This window comes from Polyodon spathula, chromosome 13 (genome assembly GCF_017654505.1).
Source record: "Polyodon spathula isolate WHYD16114869_AA chromosome 13, ASM1765450v1, whole genome shotgun sequence".
Taxonomy (NCBI): domain Eukaryota; kingdom Metazoa; phylum Chordata; class Actinopteri; order Acipenseriformes; family Polyodontidae; genus Polyodon; species Polyodon spathula.
The window spans coordinates 22994673-23018337 of record NC_054546.1 but is presented as its reverse complement, the minus strand read 5'-3'; the positions used below and the strand labels follow the sequence as shown (position 1 = coordinate 23018337).

At 39.2% G+C, this 23665-nt stretch overlaps 1 protein-coding gene across 1 annotated transcript in view; it reads left to right on the top strand.

The window, feature by feature from the left end:
- col13a1 (collagen, type XIII, alpha 1) overlaps positions 1–23665 on the top strand; it is a 173916-nt gene that overhangs the window by 72792 nt on the left and 77459 nt on the right. The window contains exon 4 of the mRNA XM_041267412.1: positions 6066–6073. Within this exon, the coding sequence (XP_041123346.1) occupies positions 6066–6073 (8 nt within the window). The remainder of the gene's footprint in view (positions 1–6065; positions 6074–23665) is intronic.

The window sequence follows — 23665 nt, the reverse complement described above, 5'->3', positions numbered from 1 at the left end:
CACATCGCTACCTTCATTTAATGTAGTTCAATTGAGTGCTGGCTCTCAGTGCTGAAATCCATAAACAACAGCTCATGTCTGGATGAAATGTGCCATGGCTGTCTGTATGTCTATCTCTTTTCTCTGAGATCTCAGCTAGTAAAGCATTTCAGGAAGAAGTGTCAGAGTGGCAGTTCAGGAGCCTGGTGCCTACACTGTCACAACACAGTTCTCAGGCACAATGGAGTCATATCAAGGTTTTCAGAACAACTTACCACTCCTTATCATACCAAATTTCTCACAATTTCTGTGTCATTTACTTACATTAATTAGATGTAGCCTACCACCACTCTATAGATGCATTCCCTGTGCAGCACCTGTCTGTGCTACTCAGGGGTCCTAATACATGATGCACAGGATGTGAATCTATAGTGTGCTGGCAGAATAAATGGACTGGGAGTCGTCGACAGTAGGACTGACATGCTGCGGCCTATAAAACAAAATAGCAATTATTAGGCTGGGTAAGGTAAACTATATATATATATATATATATATATATATATATATATATATATATATATATATATATATACTGTGTGTGTGTGTGTGTGTGTGTGTGTGTGTGTGTGTGTGTGTGTGTGTGTGTGTGTGTGTGTGTGTATATATATATATATATATATATATATATATATATATATATATATATTTAAAGTTGAATTAAAACCCACTAACCAGAAAGCTATTTTATAAAAGTGCGTTTTTAGTCTTGATTTGAAAACTGTAACATTCCCAGCATCCATGACAAACAAAGGCAGAGCATTCCATAATTTAGGAGCTCTACAAGAAAAGCCCTACCTCCTGTGTTGCTTTTGTTGACCCTAGGAATAACCAGCAGCCCCTCATCCTGTGATCTTAGTGTGCTGTTTGGAAGATATATGGTCAGTAACTCCTGCAAATAACTAGGTGCTAATCCATTCAGGGCCTTGTAAGTTAACAGCAAAATCTTAAAATCAATTCTATACTGCACAGATAGCCAATGGAAGTTGCCAAAACAGGGGTAATATGTTCAATTACTTGGTTTTAGTTAGAATTCTAGCAGCGGTATTCTGAACAAGCTCAAGCGGGATACCACACATTTTGGGACACCAGAAAAAAGTGCATTACAATAATCAATTTTAGATGAAACAAAGGCATGCATTAGTCTCTCAGCATCAGATACGGAATTGGTCTATGTTTGGCTATATTTCTGAAATGGTAAAAAAATACTTTAGTAACTTCCCTAATATGAGTGTCAAATGATAGATCAGGATCAAAGATGACCCCCAAACTCTTCATTTCTATTTTTAGTTTTGATGAGAGACTGCAAGGGTCGAGCTCATGTAGTCCCACATTTCCTTTTAGTTGGTTCTGTGAGCCCACTAGCATAATCTCTGTTTTACCTGAACTCAACATTAGAAAATTCAGTGACATCCAATGCTTTATATCTGTAAGGGAAGTAGCTAATAACACCCAGAAAGAAGAAATTCCTGGTTTTAGGGACAAATACAGCTGGGAATCATCAGCACAGCAATGGAAGTTCACTCCGTGTCTGCAGATAATGTCACCTAACATTAGCATATATAATGAAAACAGCAAGAGACCTAGAATGGATCCCTGTGCAACACCACAGACAACTTCCGATAATGCTGACTTTACCTCCCCAATAGAGATTAACTGAAACCTATCAGAAAGATAATATTTGAATAAGGATAGGACAAGGCCAGACAGACCTACTGTGCTCGCAAGATGATTCAATAGGATAGAATGGTTTACAGTATCAAAGGCAGCACTTAGATCAAGAAGAATTAATACTGATGGAAAGCCTGAGTCAGAGGTTATCAGCAGATCATTCACTCTGACAAGGGCCTTCTTGGTGCTGTATGCAGCGCGAAAACCAGACTGAAATTTTGTGAGTATACCATTAAGAGTTCAAATATTTTGTAATTGAATTGCAACAACTCTAGAACCTTATCTAAGAATGGTAGGTTGGAGATTGGCCTATAATTATTGAGGACTTAGGGTCCAAATTGTGTTTCTTAAGCATAGGCTTTACCACAGCGACCTTGAGTGCTGAGGGAACTGTACTGGAGGAAAGTGAACCATTTATCATTTTTAAAATGTGGATATGAATAACACCAAGAACATCTTTTAATGGTTTTGTACGAATATGATCAAGGGAGCATCTAGTAGCTGTCATATGTCAAACTAGCTCTGTCAGTTCCTGTAAGATAATCAAAGAAAAGCCCCCATAGTAGCCTTAATAGCTGTAGTTGGTAAAATTGTGCTGGAGTGCTCCTTAATAGAAGATGTATGTGGAATTTCATTTCTGATGTCTAATAATTTGTTTGAAAAAAAATATCAGAAGTCATTGCAGCTGTGAGAGGAGCCAATGTCAAGGGTAGGGCTATTAGGGGGAAGAATTAATTAATTTATCTACAGTAACAAAAATAAATCTAGGATTATTTTTATTTGTTTCAATTAAATTAGATTAATATGATCATCTAGCCAATGTCAGAGCCTTCGTATATTTAACCAGGTGGTCCTTCCATGTGATGTAATGAACATGCAATTTAGATTCCCACCATATCCATTCTATTTTAAGACCCTTATATTTCATCTTACGAGTTGTATCATTGAACCACAGTGAGAATTTTTTAAAAGACATCCTCTGTTTTGATTGACGCTACAGAATTTAAGATACCAGTCAAGGTGGTGTTGTATTAACCAGCTCATCTACTGATAAGGACTCAGAGAGTGGTAATGAGCTCTATATATCAGAAAGCTTGACAGCAGTTGAAGAATTAATTACCTGGGATTTAAATGTATGGTCCAGAGTCTTTGTACAGTGCCGAAAAAAAGTTTGTGAACCCCAATGATAATTATGGAAATTCTGTAGTTTTACCATAGCCTTCTTGAATCAAAACAAGTATTTTCTAAAATATGCAGTAGGGTTTATATTAACCAATTCCATCTCTTTTGAAACAAAATGATGTATGAATTAGACAAATAATGAGTAGTTAAGATTCAGGGTATTTGAAAAAGTAAGTGAACCCCTGGTTTTATCAGCTCAATTGAGGGGATAATTAGAATCAGGTGTTTAAATAATTAGATAGATCTTCAGGGGTGAGTTTGGGAGGTCCCAAACTTACCCCATGCCGGGATCAAAATAAATCTCTGAGGACCTCAGAAAAACAGTTATTGATGTTCGTCAGTCTAGAAAGGGTTACAAAAACATTTCTAAAGATTTGGGGCTCTGCCAATCCACTTTCAGACAGATGTCTACAAAGCGAGAAGGTTCAAGACCACAGTCACTTTATCCAGGAGTGGTCATCCTACCAAAATCTTTCCAAGAACAAACCAGAAAATCATCAAGGAAGTCACAAAGAATCCCAGAGTAACATCCAAGGATCTAGCTAATGTGAGTGTTCATGACTCAACTATCAGAAAAAGACTGAACAAGATTGGTGTTCATGGAAGGATAGCCAGGAGGAAACCACTGTTCTTTAAAAAGAGCTTTGCTGCCCATCTGAAGTTTGCCAAAATGCACATAGATGATCCACAAGACTTCTGGAACAATGTTCTCTGGACAGATGAGTCAAAGGTAGAACTTTTTGGCCTCAATGAGAAACGTTATGTTTGGCGACAACCAAACACTGCATTCGAACAGAAGAACCTCATCCTAATCGTCAAGCATGGTGGTGGGAGTGTGATGGTTTGGGGCTGCTTTGCTGCCTCAGGACCTGGGGGCCATTTCCCAAAAATTACTTGAGCCAGACGAACTTCGTAACATCATCGTTAGAGCAACGTGTCAAATCTGATACGTTTCCCAAACACCAATGTGAGAGACTGACCAACAGTTACAGGAAATGCTTAGTTGAAGTCATTACTGATCAAGGGGGTGCCACCAGTTACTGAATTTAAATGTTCACATACTTTTTCACACATGGGTATTGAATGTTGAAAAAGTGTCATTTTTTTTCTCATTTGTTTAATCAGGTTATCTTTATCTATTATTAGGACTTAGATTAAGATCTAATAACACTTTAAGTTTGAAATATGTGAAAATCCTAAGGCGTTCACAATCTTTTGTCGGCACTGTAGATACTGACAGAGTCACCTCAAAAAGAATGGCAAGATGATCTGAAATAGTAAGATTTAGGGTTATGACTTTCTTAACAGTTAAACCATGAGAAATTACTAGATCTAAAGTATGACCACGATTATGTGTAAGACCTTTGACATGCAGGATATAATCTAAGGAATTATGTAGAAGTTAGAATCAGACTCAATGTATGAAGGTTAAAATCATCCAGTAAAAGAACTATCATATTTGACTGTCAGTATAGATAGCAGATCCCCATATTTAGTCAGAAATAGCAGGTTTCACTCAGGTGGTCGATAAATAATTACAATATAAACAGGAAATATGACTGTTTAATGTCAAGGTTAAAATTTAAAAAGATAAATAACAATGTCCTCTTTGATTCCAAGTTCACTATGGAAAACAGTAGCAAGTCCACCTTCCCGCCCAGTAGAGCGAGCTTTCTGGATAAAAAGAATAGTTAGGTGGAGAAGCCTCAATCAGGGAAACATTGTCATTTGGTCCAAGCCAAGTTTCAGTTAGAGAATATCAATGTTGTAATCCTGAATAAAATCACTATTTAACTGAGCCTTATTAGACACAGATCTGACATTAAATAAACTTAGGCGTAAATTGGTCCAATCAAGAACAGGGGTAATAGGAATTTGACGAAGGTTACTGTAGACACACTTCTGTGTTTACTGAGTGGGTAGCGGGAATGGCAGGATACTTTAACCTGAATTTTACATGCCTCTTTAGATTCCCTCCCCAGGTCCTAGTTTAAATACCTTGCTAGTTGATGTTGATGTTGTAAGCTAGCTTGCTTGTCCCTGACATATTTAGGCGCAGTCCATCTTTCCTAGAATATCTATTTCTTTTCCAAAAGCAATCCCAGTTGTTTATAAATCCTAGCCCTTCTTGCACACACCAACCAGCCAGCCAAGTATTTAAGTCCCTAATTCTACTGAATACTTCATCCCCACCACCAACAACAGATAGTAGACAATAATTCTGCATCCTAACTTTTTAAGCTGTTTTGTTAAGGATTTAAAATCCTCTTTCAGAAGCTCAGATTTTCTGTTCCTTATGTCATTTGTACCAGCATGTACAATGACTACAGACTCCTTTTTGTGATTTAATAATCTCTGCACTCTTGATTCAATATCCTTTACTTTTTCTCCAGAGAGGCAGGCAACAACCTTATTTACGGGATTTTTATGGTTCAAATCACTGTCGACATAGTGTAGAATTGAATCACTTACTAACAACATCTAGCCCCTGTGTTCATCCAGCACTAGGTCATCATTGCTCAGTGCATGGAATCCATTAGCTAGACCAATCTCCTCTCTATGTTCACTGCTCGGTGTCATTCTCCTCTTCATACTTTTTCTGACAGTTACCCAGTCCACCCTCACTTACTGCTTTTCACCCATATTTACCTTCTCAGGTCCCTCTCTACATACAATTCCACTTTCATGCTGTGGCACTGAAACGTCACATGGAACAGGTGCATTTATAAAGTTAAAACAATAAATAAATAGGATTTATAATAATTTAACAAGGAAGAGAGCAAATTAAAAAATGGTGGGAACTACAAAATAAAAAAAGGTAAAATTATAACATAGGTTACGTGTGGCTTACCCCTGTTCTGGACCCAACACAGTTCCACTCAACCAACAGCATCCTCTCTCAGGTTAGTAGTAGGACTGGTGGAGGTCTTAGAAACTGGTGACGAAAAACAGCACAGCAATCACAATAAAGCCTCAATGGAAATATTCAGCAAATCACAGGTTAATAGTGACATTGACATTAGCGTATAATTGATGTAATGCTGTCTTTTAAATGGTATGTCTGTGCATTCCTTAATGATTTTTCTCTCTCTCTCTCTCTCTCTCTCTCTCTCTCTCTCTCTCTCTCTCTCTCTCTCTCTCTCTCTCTCTCTCTCTCTTCTGTGTTTTGTTTTCAGGACCACCTGTAAGTAGAAGAATCTCAGTCTGGCTCTCTCATGAGGTTGTGGTAAAGTGGCTTGTTGATTCTGTATGCTGTCACTATGTGTTTGCTGTGCAGGACAGGTGGCGCTAAATCATTAATACTATTGTGTGGTTGCATTACTCATGCTTACATTGTGGGTTTGGGATATGGTGAAAATGGAGCAAAGACACAGGGGTTGGATACACCTGCAATACAGAGATGGAAATAAGACTCCCATTACATAGCAGTTTAGTCAATTCCTGGTTTCATTATGTGTTTAATAAGACATACCTGATCTTGTTACCTATACACAATGTGGCTAATCAAGCTCATAGTAAAACATGGAATGGGTGAAACTGCTAAGCAATAGGGGTCTTGTTTCCATCCCTGCAATATGTAGCCCAACCTTGCCTGTAAAACTTTCCTGAGGGAATTGCTGACTCATTGACTCTTCCCCTATTGACAGTGCTATGACAAGTGTTTCAGATTATCTTGTCCAGCTCTTGGGCTGTATGTATGCCCATTGCTAACAAGTTCAATGCATGTTCTGCCTATGGAACTGCTAAATCTACATGAACTACATATTTTCTGTGGTATTCTGTGGTAAAAGCACAGCAAGTGAAAATGTAGTAAAGCAATAGCAAAAAAGGTAAACCACAGGGCTGGATATTAAAGCATAGTGAACCAGACCCTTCCTGGTGTTTTACAGATTTGTATAGACAGAAATACAGCAAAGAGACTCACATGCAGAGACAGTGCACACAACCTGGCTCTGCATTGATTATCTAAACCAGGGCAGTACTTATATCTAACCCTTATTTTGTAATATTAATATTTGTAATGAAATTGGGAATTCTCCTCAAGACTCTTCTTTTTGATGGTTTGTTAAGTTTTTTTTTTTTAATTTGGACGTGATTATTCAATCCATCCACCATCAGTTTCACTAAAGGAAGCAAACAGGTGGCTGTATGTTAGTGCTGTTATATTTCTAAAACCAATTTCATTTCACTTTCTTTTTTTTTACTATGGAGTAATATTAATATGTGGCTCAATAAACTAATAGAAAACAGAAGGATTAATACAGAATTAAAGAGCAGCCCATATTTAGATCCACCACTGTTCAGATCATTAAAATAAACCATCATGGTGTATAAAGTATTTGTGTAAAAAAAAAAAAAGAAATGAATGAATCTATATGCTTTTACTTCAGGATGTTATTGTAAGGTTTTTGGCAGCCTCAGACTCTGTAGTTTTCTAACACACACAGACCCATAGGTTAGAATCAAAATCAAATTTCCACTTTCAGCTAAAAATAACTTTAAGATTTAAACTTCCAGCGGGGGGATTGGAACTCAAACTCCAAAACGGGACTGGTCAGGGTTCATGTTCCTCCCTATTCAGTTTCAAGTGTGTCCACGGTGTCTGTGTGATACATTGACTTTGGTTAACCTGCCTAACCCCAAATCCTCCTGGACCCGTGAAAACCAGCAGCCCCCCTCCTCAAATTGAGAGCAGATGTGGCAGCTGCTGCTTGCAGTGAGCATGGCAGGGACCCGCCAAGCCTGTGCTGTCACTGTCATTAATCAGCCTTTAGGCACATGGTGTTTCAGCCATTCCCTACACTGAATGAATGACAGTTCTGTCGGGATCACTAAACCTGACATTTCAGAAGCAAGTGAGAAACACATTAAAAACCTGGTGAATTACTGTGCAACCATGGCTAAATCACTTTACTGGTAAACTTACTACAATGTTAAGTGTAAAGTAAACTAAAGGTAGGTAGCCAACTCTTAGAAATGTATAACACAGTCGCTAAACTTCTGAATAGAACTTAGCCTGGCATCAGAGAACTAAAGGGAGTGGTCAAATTGCAGGACCAGCTACCCATTGACTTTGCTCATTCTCAGACTAGCAGCTAATGTACACTAAGCTTAGTAACAATGTCTTTGACTCTGTGCAACGGTTTGTGTTCTTTGGTGTGTGCGTGTGCATGCGTTTTCTTTAAGTAGTCTGTATAATGTGCTTAGATTCTGTTGACTCTTTCTGTGTTGGACTGTGTTGATTTTTCTCACCCTTTCTTCAGGGCCCCCCTGGGAGAGCTGGCTTTCCGGTAATTGGCTTTTCACTTCTGTCTCTGTTGTGGTAGTAATGCTGCTGGTGGTGATCACCTCTTTTGATCATGGACTCTTGTGGGGATCAGTCTTGCATCTTGGGTGCCTTCTGACAATTTGAACCTTTGGTGATTGGTGCTTTGTTACATCCAGAAATCAGTTTAAATATAGATTTCTATTTTATGTCTTGGCTACTATAATATTTATTTTATTTTATTTTTTTGAGCGCCTTCGTTTTGGAATTCACTTCCAAATTCTATCCGGAGTCTTTGAGTATTTTTAAATCTAAGCTCAAAATATCTCTCTTTGATGTGGTCTTTCACTAGCAAGCAGTTTGGAGCTCTTTTGGCTAGCTATGTATTTTTGTAAAGTGCTGGGATGCTTGCACATGAAAGACGCTCTATAAATGAAATGATAAGGTATGGGTTATTATATATTCATTTGGGCTTGATTCTCAAAGAGACCTGTACATGCTGGACCACAGAAACAGCACTGATAGCATTGCAACTTTTATATACATACCTTTCAATAGATTTAGTTTTATACATGAGGGATATTAACAAGCTTAAAATGTGTTTAATGAAAAGTGGTAACTTTGACTTTGATAATTGGAGAGAGGAGTGAAAATGATGTAAGCTAACACTGGCTAGAAAGTGTTTTCTGAAGGCTAGTTAGGGCACAGCCCATGCACTTATGGAAGGAGCACACTCATATGACAGCCTGTTACTGTAGCAGGATTGGTTGTTCTGGATGTAACAAGCTGGATGGAACTCTAGTGGCAGATTATCCTATCAAAATGAATCCTGTTACCGGTGGTGACAGCTGGTACAATGTAAAGCTCCCTAGATGAATGAAAGAAAGACAGAACTCCAGAAGATCCCATTTTAAAAGGGTCAGGGCAGACACCAGCATCATGGGCTCATTTACACAGTAATTGTCACACATCTCCAGCAGACTGTCAATATTAGTTGTTTTTTGCAGGCTTTTTTGAGCTTGTCACTTACAATAAATAAATAAATTTGACACAGAACATAGAGAGTCTTAGTTAGCTCATATCTAAGCAGAAAGCCCCTTTATGCTGGGCTGCCCAGTCCAGGGCATGTTATACCTGTATGGCGTCTGCCCTCCCCAGTGCTTTCATTCCAGCTCATGTCTTATCTCTTACCTGCTCTGGTGAAGGCTGCTAGCAGTACTAACCATCAAGCACACCCATCTTCATTTCCAAGGGCTGGGAACCTCCTCAACTGGTTATTGAAACAAATAGATTCTTTTAAAGGGTGAGACAACTTTTAATAGCAAAACAAGAAGGAAAAGAATACCCTTTTCCTAAATGCAGGGATGAGCATTCATTCCACTCCATGCGTTGCTGCAATACAATAGTTGGTAGTTTGCTCATGGAAACTGCAGAGCCCCCATTTCAGTTTTTTCTTTATTGGTGTCGTTTTACTGCAGTTTTCCAGAGTTTAGCTTTCATTTGAAGGAAGACTGCATTTACAATCCAGTTTATTTCCCACAATCACTGTGATGTGCTGACACACAGCACCCCCTGTGAAACTAGTTTCCCATTCCAGTTTGTTCCCCACAGTCACTATGATGTGCTGGCACACAGCCTCTCCTGTGAAACCTGCTTCCCATTCGGTTGACTACCCAGCTCCACTCTGCTGCTTCAAGCCACATTGCTGATTCAAGCAGGCGCCGATTAATAATGCCATCTCCAGACTCTGCTATACTGTGGTAACAAGTATCTGTACAGCACAGCCTTAAACACATGGTCTGGAAAAAAAACTCTTGGAAAGAGCAAGTCTACCAATATCTGTTTGGGCTTGGAGTTAATAAAGCTGATTCTTGGCTTTTTTATATGGCATTTACTTGTTTACACATTTGAAAAATAATTTGTAGGAATTATTGCCAGCACCATTTTACAGTCTGCATAAGGCACATAAGGCACATTTATATTTGTGAAGTAACTGCATCAAGCTGTGATTTCAGTTGAAAGCAGCAATACCATGCTGAACATTGATATCAGTTTCCATCTAACAGGCTGATGACACATATCTATCATTATCTTTAAGTACCATTTATTTTTCCCATATAGGCATCCTTTAGACTCATGGCAGTACCCAGTACCAGTTTTCAATTCCAGCTTCTATTTGGAATGCCATGTGACTCCTGCTGAATCCTGCATTCAGCCCTGAATTAATATTGAGCTTTCATTGGCTGGACACACCGGCACCAAACAATATCCAGGCTGTTATAAGAAGTTTCAATATCCATAGTTTAATGCATTCAGGTTCAAAGAAAATGTAAAGAAAATGCCTCATTTGCATACAGTTGTATGCAAATGTTTGGGCACCTCTGGAAAAAATGTATGTTATAATGAATCTTTCAGTGAACAGAAGTTGACCTGCTCTCTACATGGTACAAAGTTAAACATGACACCTTTCTGCAAATTTTAATACAGGATTACTATTTATTTGTATTTATTACAGATTAAAAATAATAAACAAAAGTGAACATGGTGCATGCAAAAGTTGGGCACCCTGTCACTTAGTACTTGGTAACATCTCCTTTGGCAGCTTCCAAGCATTTCCTGTAGCCAGGTAACAGTCTTTATATTTTTGCCTTTGGAATTTTTTCCCACTCTTCTTTGCAGAACTCTTCCAGCTCAGAGATATTCTTAGGTCTCCTTGCATGCACTGCATGTTTGCAATCTCCCCACAGATTTTCAATAATATTCAAGTCTGGGGACTTCATTCCACTGGTGACGGCCATTTCAAAACCTTTCTCCTTCTTTCTTGTAAATATTTCATGGTTGATTTTGAGGTATGTTTTGGATCATTGTCTTGTTTTAATATCCAACCTCTTTTCAGCTTCAGTGTCCTGACTGACTTTAGGACATTAGCTTCTAGTATTGGTTGATATTTAGTTGAATCCATTCTTCCTTCCAACAGCACAATATTTCCGGTTCCACTGGCTGCCACACAACCCCAAAGCATAATAGAGCCACCCCGTGCTTACCAGTTGGAAAGGAATTTTTTTTTTAAATGCTTCACCCTTTTTTCTCCAAACGCACCTTCTTTGGTTGTGGCCAAACAGTTCAATTTTCGTTTCATCAGTCCAAAGCACATTGTTCCAAAAAGCTTCAGGCTTGTCAAGGTTTTCTTTTGCATACTTTAAACACTGACTTTTGTGATGAGGTCATAGAAAAGGCTTCCTTCGGACAACTCTCTCATGCAGATCCTTGTTGTGTAAGGTACGCTGTACTGTGGACTTGTGAACAACTACTCCAGTGTCAGCTAAACTGTTCTGAAGGTCCTTTGCAATGACCTGTGGGTTCTGTTGTGCAGATCTGACCAGTTTTCGGGCAAGTCTATGTGATATTTTTCTTGGTCTTCCAGATCTTGCCTTGACTTTAACCATTCCATTTAACTTCCATTTCTTGACAATGTTTCTGACAGTTGAAATTGCTAGCTGGAAGCATTGAGAGAGTTTTTTTATAGGCGCCTCCTGTTTTGTGAAAGTCAATTATCTTAATTTTCAAGACCTCAGAAATCTGCTTAGAGGAGCCCATGGTTGTTGAAACCAGGCAGAACGCCATCACAGCCTGACAGATTAGAAGGTATGAAGTTACTTCAGAGTAATAGTTCAACACTGGAATTGACTTCACCTGACTAATTGAAGCCCTAACGAGTGAATCAACCTTTCTGGGCCTTAGTAATCATCTTTTTAAGAAGTCATTAAGAATGGTCATAAAGGGTGCCCAAACTTTTGCACGCGCCATGTTCACTTTTGTTTATTATTTTTAATCTGTAATAAATGCAAATAGTAATTCTGTATTAAAATTTGCAGAAAGGTGTCATGTTTAACTCTGTACCATGTACAGGTCAGGTCAACTTCTGTTCACTGAAAGATTCATTGTAACATACATTTTTTCCAGGGGTGCCCAAAATTTTGCATACAACTGTATGTGTGTGTGTGTGTGTGTGTGTGTGTGTGTGTGTGTGTGTGTGTGTGTGTGTGTATATATATGTGTGTGTGTATATCTTCATCTAAAAGCTGGCTTGCATACAAGTTTGGGTTAAGCAAGCCAGCATGTGGTTGATTTATGTTTGGTTTGATAAGGCATTGAGCTGCACTCTAGAACTCACTGTGCAGTGATGCCCTGGATTGTACTGGCCAGTGAATAGGGTGCATACTGGTACTGGAGAGGTGGTTAAAGTCATTCCTCATTCAGTGGAATGCTGTTCTGCAACTTGGCTAAAACAATAAAACAGGCTTTGTTTAGGAAAGTGTCTATTTAGAGGTTCTTCATATGATTTGTGATGTGTTTAAAAGGTATTTCTAATGAGTAGTCAGTGTGGAGTACAATTTACCCAAAAACTCAACAGGCTGGTGAAATCAATAAATACATTGAACGATTTTATATTTATTCAAAACCCTCCATGGCTTTGATTACAGTACTTCGCTCTATGTATTGCTTCACATAATCATACATTTTAGTTTGCCATTTTTCTTTTCTCTCATTTAAATCAGTTTGGAAAATTGCAAAAAATGAACACTTAATGAATTCAAAACTGATCTTACTTACTAGAATAATACACTTCCTCCCAGCTTTGGAACAGGAAGTCTGTAGTTTCTTAGTAATGTCTTCTACTAACACATGGTGAATGAACTTTATCCCCACAGCCCAGTGCTAACATACATTGATCCTGCATGCATCCACATTAATGAGATCTGACATTAACGTCACGTTGTAGCATCGAAACAATGTGTGGTGATGAATGGGAGATAGCAGACTCATTACTGATGAAGAAGATGTAAGATTTATTCAAATATATTGGTAGAATGATACAGACTAGAGAAGCTAAGCACCATGTTTCTTTAGGTTATTTGAATTGTATTTACTGAAAAGAGATGAGATATTACAAGAGGGTGCTGGCTTGACTATGCAGTGCCAGCTTGATTATTCATGCATGGTCCTGTATCAGAAGTTGAAACCACTTGGAGGATATATTGCTTTCAGTTAGATCTGAAAGGGCAGCTTGACTGTGCCGTGCCCAAGCCAGATAACTGTGCTGTTCTTGCTGGTAATGCCTGAGTGTTGAGCTTCTCTTTAGAATGAACTGGCTGCTGATGCTGCATTAAAAAAAAAGTAGTAAGTCAAACTGCACACAGTGCAAACGGACAGCAAGCATTCACAGTGAGTCATTAGACAAAAAAAATGATTGTAATTATAATTGTTTTTTTTACAACCTTCCTTTTGACTTTACATTGATTATTAGGGTGACAAAGGATCAATGGGAATTCCTGGAAGAATGGTGAGTTGTAAATATCCACATTAAAAGAAACGTGCTTTAGATAATGTAATGTAACAAAGGGTTGAGGGGTTTCTTATAGCAATGCAGTAGAAACATTAAATGACAAAAGAATAATATTGTATTATCTTCTTGTTACTGTAGCTTTTATTTTTCACTGGATCTAGTACTTCAGGTCATAATACCTTTGGATTTCACAGGCAAAGAAATACATACTCACAATGTTATCCAGCTAAGAACAGTGCATTACTGGTGCAACAGCATTAATGCAATGTTATCCAGCTAAGAGCAGTGTATTAATGGAGCAGCAGCACTAATACAATGTTATCCAAGCTAAGAGCAGTGTATTACTAGAGCAGCATCATTAATACAATGTTATCTATCTAAGAGTAGTGCTTCTACAGGAGCAGCATCATTAATACAATGTTATTCAGCTAAGAGCAGTGTATTACTGGAACATCAACATTAATATGATGTTAGACAGCTAGAGCAGTACAATACTGGAGCAGAGCATACTGTTTTGTTTGAATTAGTGCTGTGAAAAATATTTAAATATTCAAATGAATATTTTTTTACATGTATTCGGATACGAAAATCAGATGTTCGTATTCGCTACAAATGATAAAAATACCTTGCACGTATTTAGTCTTACCAGAATTTGAGTGACAGTTTCAAATAATGGCAAATGAAAAAGATCTCTGTGTGATTTGAGAGATTAATATATTTAAAAAAAAACACAGCAGACTCTTGAGCCTCTATTTAAAAGTTTTAAACAGCAAAAAATAAACAAACCAGATTATGAGCGTGCACGCCTCGTGATCTCTACGGACAGCCATCTGGGCCATAAATGCATGGTGATGCTTTAGAGCAAGCCAAAATCTCATTGGACAGAAAAAAAGCAAGCACGTCATTCTGAAATGCCTCGCTTAAACAGTATCCAACTTCTTCAAAATGTTGTGTAGTGATTTTATATATATATATATATATATATATATATATATATATATATATATATATATATATATATATAGTGCCTTGCAAAATTATTCAGACCCCTGACCAATTCTTTCATATTACTGAATTGCAAATTGAACATTGAAATTTCGTTCTGTTCGATATTTTATTTTAAAACACTTAAACTCAAAATCAATTATTGTAAGGTGACATTGGTTTTATGTTGGGAAATATTTTTAAGAAAAATAAAAAACTGAAATATCAACCCCCACACATTAATATTTGGTAGAGCCATCTTTCGGTGCACTAACAGCTTTAAGTCTTTTGGGGTAAGTATGTACCAGCTTTGCACACAGTGTCGGAGTGATTTTGGCCCATTCTTCTTGGCAGATTTGCTCCAGGTTGTTCAGGTTGGTTGGATGACGCATGTGGACTGCACTTTTCAAATAGTGCCACAGATTCTCAATGGGATTGAGATCAGGACTTTGACTGGGCCACTGCAGGACATTCAACTTTTTGTTCTTGACCCACTCCAATGTTGCTTTGGTCTTGTGCTTTGTATCATTGTCCTGCTGAAAGGTGAATTTCCTCCCAAGCTTCAGTTTTTTAGCGGACTGAAGCAGATTCTCTTGCAGTATTTTCCTGTATTTTCCTGTATTTTTATTCCTTCAGTTGTAACAAGATGCCCAGTCCCTGCTGATGAGAAGCATCCCCACAGCATGATGCTGCCACCACCATACTTCACTGTAGGGATGGTGTGTCTTGAGGCATGGGCAGTGTTAGGTTTGCACCACACATAGCGCTTTCTGTTTTGGCCAAAAAGCTCTATCTTGGTCTCATCTGACCACAAAACCTTTTCCCACATCGTAGCTGGGTCACTCTCATGCTTTCTGGCAAACTGCAGACATGCTTTCAGATGGTACTTTTTGAGTAACGGCTTCTTTCTTGCCACTCTCCCATACAGGCCAGTGTTATGCAGAGCTCTTGATATGGTTGACTGGTGCACCATTACTCCACTCCCAGCCATTGAACTCTGTAGCTCCTTCAAAGTGATTGTTGGCCTCACTGTGGCTTCTCTCACAAGTCTCCTTCTTGTTTGAGTGCTGAGTTTTGAGGGATGGCCTTTTCTTGGCAGTGCCTGGGTGGTGTGATGCAGCTTCCACTTCCTGATTATTGCTCCAACTGTGCTCACTGGGATATCCAAACACTTGGATATTATTTTGTACCCTTTCCCTAATCTATGCATTTGTATTACTTTATTTCTAACTTCTGTAGAATGCTCTTTGGTCTTCATTTTCCTTCAGATTCACAACCTTACCAATTATCCTTCAACAGTGGGGTTTTTATCCAGAAAATGTGACAGCAACTTTAATGGTTCACAGGTGGAGGCCAATGGTACGGTAATTGTGTCCTCGTTAGTGCAATTTCTTTCATCGGTGCAAACTGGGTTTTCCACAGCACAGGGGTTGAATACTTATGCAAGCAAGATATTTTAGTTTTTTATTTTTCTTAAAAAATATTTCCCAACATAAAGCCAATGTCACCTTACAATAATTGATTCAGAGTTTCAGTGTTTAAAAATAAAATATCAAAAGGAACGAAATTTCAATGTACCATTTGTAATTCAGTAATATGAGAGAATTGGTCAGGGGTCTGAATACTTTTGCAAGACACTGTATATATATGTGTATGTTTGTGTGTGGGTGTGTGTGTATGACTTTCTGTTATGTGGAATGTAGCAAACGAGATCCAAAACGGTGAATTTTTTCCCCCTCACTTTACAACGCCACTTCCACATTTGTTTTATTTGAAGTATTTCAAGTTAAATTTCAGTTTTTGTTTGATTGTTCAGCTGTAAATCTCATCTTATTACTTTTTGAAAATGCGTTGATGGCCACTGTTTATTATGAAGAAACAACAATGGCAAGGATTGAAAAAATGAATAAATAAATAAAATACATTGTCAAGTTTATGTACTATTTATTTCGGGTATAGATAAAACAACGTTTAACTTGAACTGCTATTTGGCATCCTTTGTTTTGTAGTCAATTCACTGATGTTAAGTAATTCCTACACAACTTATTCTTTACTACTGGGATATTTTTCTATTTAAACGTGTTACATATTGTAAGGTTTTGCTGTAAAATAAAGGCACACACACAGGGCAATGGCCACGCCCCCTACAACTGCTGCTATGCTGTCTCTGGCTGCATTCAGAGCAGTATGATGACTTTTATTACTTTTTCAAAAATGAACGAATATCCTAATGAATATTTAAATTACTAGTGAATAGCCGAATATGAAAATCCTGTGTTCATCCCTGCACTAGTTTTAATTTCCATAGCAGGCCACTATGAGGAGCATTAAGTCCTCTCACTTTCATAATTGTCTGCCAATAACCAGTCTTGACATTGAATACGCTTGCTATATCGAATAGGCTTGCTATATCGAATACGCTTGCTATATCGAATACGCTTATTTACAAGCTGCAGTTAATAGCTGAACAGAAACATATTTTTAATTTACACGTGCTTGAACTAGAGCACAAATCTCATGTTGTAATTTTTTTTTTCTTACTCAATCGAGCAAGCAAAAAAAAAATAAAACATAAATACTCATATAATACTAAACCATTTGCTTGTCTGATGGGCTGAATGACTGTGGCAAAGTGGCTGCTGATAGTGAACAGGTGCAGAGGTGATAAAGTGCAGGAATAATCACAGGCAGACAATTATAATCGAATATAGAAAAGGGTTTCTTTGTTTGGTAATTCTCAGTCTTGTGACCAAACAATAAACCTCCTGCAATACACACCAATGTGTAAAGCATGGAGGGAAATGATTTTAAATGGTTTTGCAGACCAAACAATAACACACTTTATCCGCCCCACAATAGTACAATACACGTTCACCGGTCAGGGTGCGTGCTGTAGTGCTCGTGGCGGGTGATAACAATTTTAACAGTGATTATAGTGCAGTGTTGATCCGGTTTTGTGCGGGCCCCAGGCGACAGCTCCGGATACGTGTTCAACCGTCTAGTGATTTAACAAACATAGACAGTTAATCAACACACACAAACAAATAAACAAAACACTCACAGATATTTTTAGTATGCTTTCTCTGCATCTCTCAGGGTCCTTCCAGTCTCTAACACAAAAACCAAGTAAAGGAAAAGATTCTCCATCCCATTTATGCTGTCACTCATGACCCCTTGATAAACGAGTGCAGCTGTCTCTACTGTTTGCAGCTACTACATTGTTTCCCTTCCTGGTCAATATGTTCCTGCAACAGAATCTTGCCGTCATCCAGGCTGACTGATTTCCCTGCCCTGGGAAAGAACTGTCAAGTCAGCCCATCCAAAGACTTTCCTTTTTGCTACTTTTTTTTGCACCCTCACAGGTCAGGAGGGAGATTTACAAACAAAACTCATTGTATTTCTGTCACATATCCCACCGCTCAGATCGGAGCCGAAGGAACACTTGGCTGAATCTATCTCCCCATTACTACCCCCTCCTGGGAAAAATAATCTGCATTTTGATGATCTTTCCCCACATGGTGTACCATGTGGTACATGAAGAGTTGCAACACTGGATACCACAACTTATCCGGGCATTGCTGTTCTTCATTGTGCTTAACCACTAGAGTGGGGCATGTTCTGTGATAAGACCAGCTGGTTAGGGTTAGTATCGTAAAGAGTGAGTAGCCCATTTATTGGCCAAACAGTCCTTTTCGACTACAGAGTAGTTGCACTCCTGAGGAAGCATCTTTTTACTAATATACACTATCGGGTATTCTACTCCATCTACCTTTTGAGACAGGACAGCACCCAAACCCACGTCTGAGGCATCAGTGTGGAGGATGAATCTCTTGGTGAAATCTGGTGTGATAAGAGTGGGGGCCTGGCAAAGTATATTCTTAATAGTATCAACCACCCCCTGACACTCACTTAATTGAATTTGGAGCACTCTTTTTAGTGAGATCAACTAAAGGGTTAACCACTGTGGCATACTCGGGGATAAAGCGGCGGTAATAACCGGCTAATCTCACTAGTGACCTCATCTGAGTTTTGGATTTGGGGATCGCCGCGTCGACCAAAGCCTGGATTTTGGTACCCACGAGTCTCACCCTTCCATTCCCCATTAAAAATCCCAAATATTGAGTCTCTGTCTTAGCAAACACACATTTTCTCAAGTTAGCTGTCTGCCGAAATGATTTTTTTTTCTAGGAGTCTCTGGACAGGGGCCTAAATCATCCTCTGTATTGCCTCTTGTTATAAATAAGACCTCCCTTGCCTGCCAGGGCTTTAATAAATTTACATGATAAATTTTACATTCATTACGGTGATCGGGCTGTCTAATTTCATAATTCACCTTCCCTATAGCCTGAATCACTTCATATGGCCCCTGCACGTAATTTTGATTCTGATGAGGGAAGTAGAAGCATTACCTTGTCTCCTGGTCGAAAGGTTCGAATTAGTGCATTTTTGTTGTAATACTGCTGCTGTTGGTGCTGAGCCAATCTGAGGTTGTCCTGGGCCAAATGACGACCAAATCTAGGCGATCCTTTAGTAGGAACACATGCTTCACTACATTTTTGGATGAGACTTTTTACTCCTCCCACCCCTCTCTAAACAGATCAAGGATGCTCTTGTGTTACAAACTGTCCCAGCATCAACTTCAAGGTCTGATTAAAGCGTTACACTAAACCGTCCATCTGTGGATGATAAACAGACATCCTGATGGAATGTATTTTTTATATTTTATATACCTGTAGAAACATATTAAACAGAAAAATGGTTCCATGATCAGTCAAGATCTCTTTGGGGATCCCTACTCTAGCCATAATCTGTACTAACTCAGTGGCTATTATAGCAACACTAGTGGATCTCAATGGAACTGCCTCTGGGTATCGCGTTACATAATCTGCCACTACTAAGATATGCATATACCCAGAGTCAGAAGGAAGCAAAGAGCCCATTATGTCCATTGCAATACATTCAAAAGAAGTGGAAATAATTGGCAGTGGACCCAAAGGGACGGGACGTACTTGACCCGACCAAACTCACTGGCAGATACTGAAGTGTGGATATACTAGCGCCCCTGCGCCTGCGCCATCAACATCCTTACCTTCAATAGATCAGACTTGCCCCCAAGCGTGCACTAGTGACGGGTCATTATGGTGGCCCCACACTATGCCCGCGCTTGAGTACCACATGTCTGGTATATTCAGAGAGGCCTGAGTAGCATCTGCCCTAGATTGCCCAGTAACCTTGCCCCCTTGGTCACACTGCGTTCCAAGTCCTTTTGACTGGCATTTGTTACCATTCAAGCACTCTCCCACTAGACCACAGTCTTGTCTCAAAGATGCTCCCTCCCATTTTGTTGTCTGTCTCTCTAGCAGAAAACATTTTAGTGTGAAAAGGAAACACATCACCAATTTGTTCCCTTTTTTTCTGCCACATTTACATGTGCGGCTGAGACTGCCATTATTTACATTAATTCTTTGAATTTTGTCCAGTCTCGGCCCAGAATAACTGGGTGTTGCAACCCTTCTGCCACCCCTACTACCAGGTGATGTTTTATCAGTCCTACCGATAAATATACTTTTAGGGTGGGGTATTCCGCCGTGTCTCCATGGATACAGGAGATGGCCACCTGACCTTGTGACCGCCACAACACACCACCCAAGAGAGCTGTTCTAACCAAGGTTTGTTCACAGACTGTGTTCATTAATATGTGGGTTTTCACATTACCTAAAACCACATCAATCATAGAAGGCTGACCATTTTCCCCACACTTACCTATCTTAGGTGCCCAATTCCATGCAAGCACCTTACACTCCATGGCAGCTTGACATGACCTGGCCAGATGTCTCAATTGTTTATACCTAAAACACGTTGGGGGAACAGAGGGAACATAGGTTAAATAATTGTCCCATTGTTGGTATGACAACAGGGCAGGGGCAGCACCTCTACCCCAGCTGGGGGCCAACCTTGGTTTCCATGAAGAGGAGGCAAGGGGGCCCAAAGGTCTGTGACTGATGATACAGGTGGTGTTAGAGGAGAGGGAGATAGGGGTCGGCTGCTCTGAAGGGTGAGAGTCGACAGTATCCCAATCCGAGCAGAGACCAGGGAGTCCTCATAATCCTCTGCCAGTGGTACGGTGACTTCCAGGGAGTCAAGGTTGTGACGCCGTATCCAGGCTTGACAGAATTGCTCCACCACCACCATTTTCCCCAGTTGCAGGGTGTTTTTTCTCTGGGGTCAGCCAGTGTACCATGTGGTCCCACAAACGCTCCGCAACCACCCTGGGGAGTGTCTCCGGGGATCTACGGAACTCCCTAAACCGTATCCGGTGGGTCTCTGTTGTGATGGAGCTGGCAGCATTCAGGTCGCTCATAGCCTGGTAGGCTGCCTGAGCTTCCCCAATCAGGCAGGGTCATCCTAACCCCTTGCGGCTGTATGGGATCAGGATGTTGAATTACCTCTATGACTGGTTGATCTGCTCCTAGTCGCAGGGTGGAGCAGTGGCCCACACAACGATCATGACGGAGGATCTGGCGAGACTGGGTCTCACCCTCAACAATGCCAATACAGTATTTAAATGTGTATATTGTCCCAAACAAGTATGCACTGCTGGTATATTTAGTAACTATGTATTGCACTCAAGTGCGATAATTCTATTTTTCATAGAAAGGGTCTGTTATGTCTTTTGCTGGGATGAAACGTTACCACCTTTTACTTTGTCACAATAGATTTTTGAATTATTTTACATTTACATGTGTGTTGGAATGGCAAGGATTCCCTAGCTAAATTATCTCTTTCTCTCCCATCTCCAACACTCAATAACCACATTGCATTACAGTTACACGCAGCTCTAAGGGAGAGCAGTGCTAATCTTGCTGGTGCTCATGCATTTCAGATGCTGGTTTCCACTTACATTTGTATAACATAGATCTGGTGCAGTTAAAGTGTACCTTCACTGCAGTTAATGCCTCTGCCTCGACTGGTGGATGATAGCAGACAGCAAAGTAGAGTCAGTTGCGGGGGAGTCTACAGTGTGAGCACATAATGCAGCTGAGAGCTGCTTTGATCATTTTCAATTCCTTTTTTAGACTTGTAAACTGCAGATTAGTCATTGGAGAGTTTCTGGACCACATTCCACACACCACAGTACAGTACTGAGAACTAACAAAAACAAAACTAAACTAAACAGACCCCTGGGCTACGTGTGGCGCTGCCGAGTAGGCCATGTGTCGCCTGTGTCACTTTGTCTGACCTCTTACTTAGCAGACATCTTGGTATACCTGAAAACACTCTTCCGATATAGGCAAAAAATTTGAATGAGGAAGCAGTCCCATAAGTACAGTAGTACTGCAAAACAAACTAGCTTTCAAAGAAATGGAAACCACTGTGGCTGGGGCAAGTGACTCCTCCACCCTTTGCAGCAAGAACTGCACGCTTATATACCTCAGCTGCCCACCTAGTCACATGACTAAGAGGAACAAATTAAGTTTTTTTAATACACTAATTAAAGCATTAATTTTACATTCTTATGGGTGGTATTGTTACTCTTTAACATAAAATATACAATACACATTTAAATCACATTTTAAATTAATGAAAAATAAAACATTTGAACTTATATTTATCTACAAACAATAGGCATTTAAAATAACTAATAAAACCATCCAAACTCAATCCATACTGAATCTAAAAGCAATACTTGTCTAGGTGATATAACAACCATAACACAGATATGTTTAAACACATCTTAGGGGTTTTACAAACAATTGTATTACCCTTTTGTTTAACTAAAGTCAACAATGTTACCTCACATGCTTGTAACCCATTTTTACTGACACAAAACAAGTAAAAGCAAGTTATTGCAATGCAGGTTCTGATGGAAAGTTGCGAACACGCACACACACCTGTCAGGAATTGAGTTTGAATGAATGTGTGCTGGTACCTATGCTTTCAAAGAAACTGTGGCTTAAGCATCTATTTACACTATTTGTACATGTTTGTATGTGCAGGATCTTCACCCTGTTACAGCAATGCTGGCTGGGATATCTATTTTACACAATGACAATGAAGACGAGATGGAGAAAAAATAGTTTTCCAGATTGTGTTCACTAGAAAAGACTTAAAGTATATCGGACCATATTTTCAAAGCGTTTTCTCCAGTCTAATTGAAAGAGGTAAAACACCTTTTCATTTTACAAAACTAGAACCAAAAAATGAAGTAACATAATTAATGTTCTCTTAAGCATTTAGAAGGTGTTTGCTTTTTGTAACACTCACATGACTTTTTTCTCCTTTCAAATACTAGGAGTTAATGAAAGACTGGAGGAAACGCTTTGAAAATGGTCCATTGACTTACACATTTTACAAAATGACCAGTTTAGTGGCCACAGAATTTCAATTATTGAAACACGATCAAAATAGAATAACGCAGCACACTTCCTGTGTTGGATCCCACAGAGGTAATATTGAAACTACTTTACTGTAACATAACCTGCTCTCACAGCTCCCAAAATGAGTGGAGTGGCAGAGTTTGAAATCTCCATTTCAAAGAGGACACTGCTTCTGTGTGTGCACGTTGAGTGTCTTTACATTACTGTATGTGTCTCCTTTTTAACCCCAATCCTCTCTTTGTATCTCTCTCCTCAACCTTTGCATGTGACTGTGTCTGCTGGGACTGACCCAGGGCATAAAGGGCCAGCCTGGTGAGAAGGTGAGTCTGATATATAGATATATGTATAAAGTAAGATATTTATGTACATGTACATAATAGGGGTGTGCTCACATTTTCTGAGTAATTACCTTTAAGAAATTGGCAGGTATTAAATCAAACCGTTCATTAATGTGTTGATTTAAAAACAAGAAAAGCTGACTTTCCATCCCCTTTACAATTGAGTACCAATCGATGGCAGCAAATTCCTGCACTGACTGTTCTAGAAGCCAATTGGAAGCTGATTTTCCTCTTATCCTGGGCACTGAGGCCATAAACTGATAATGAAAAGATGCTGCAAAACTAGCAAATGCAGCTTACTCATCTCGTAAATGTGACCTCTCCTTAACCCTAACATGAACTGCCACTATAGAACCTTGGATATGCATTTTCTATGAGTTTAATCAGAGAACATTTTACCCAGGGTACAATCCCACAACTAACTGCAGAGACTGCACATTTCTAAGGAAAGTGAAATAAAAAT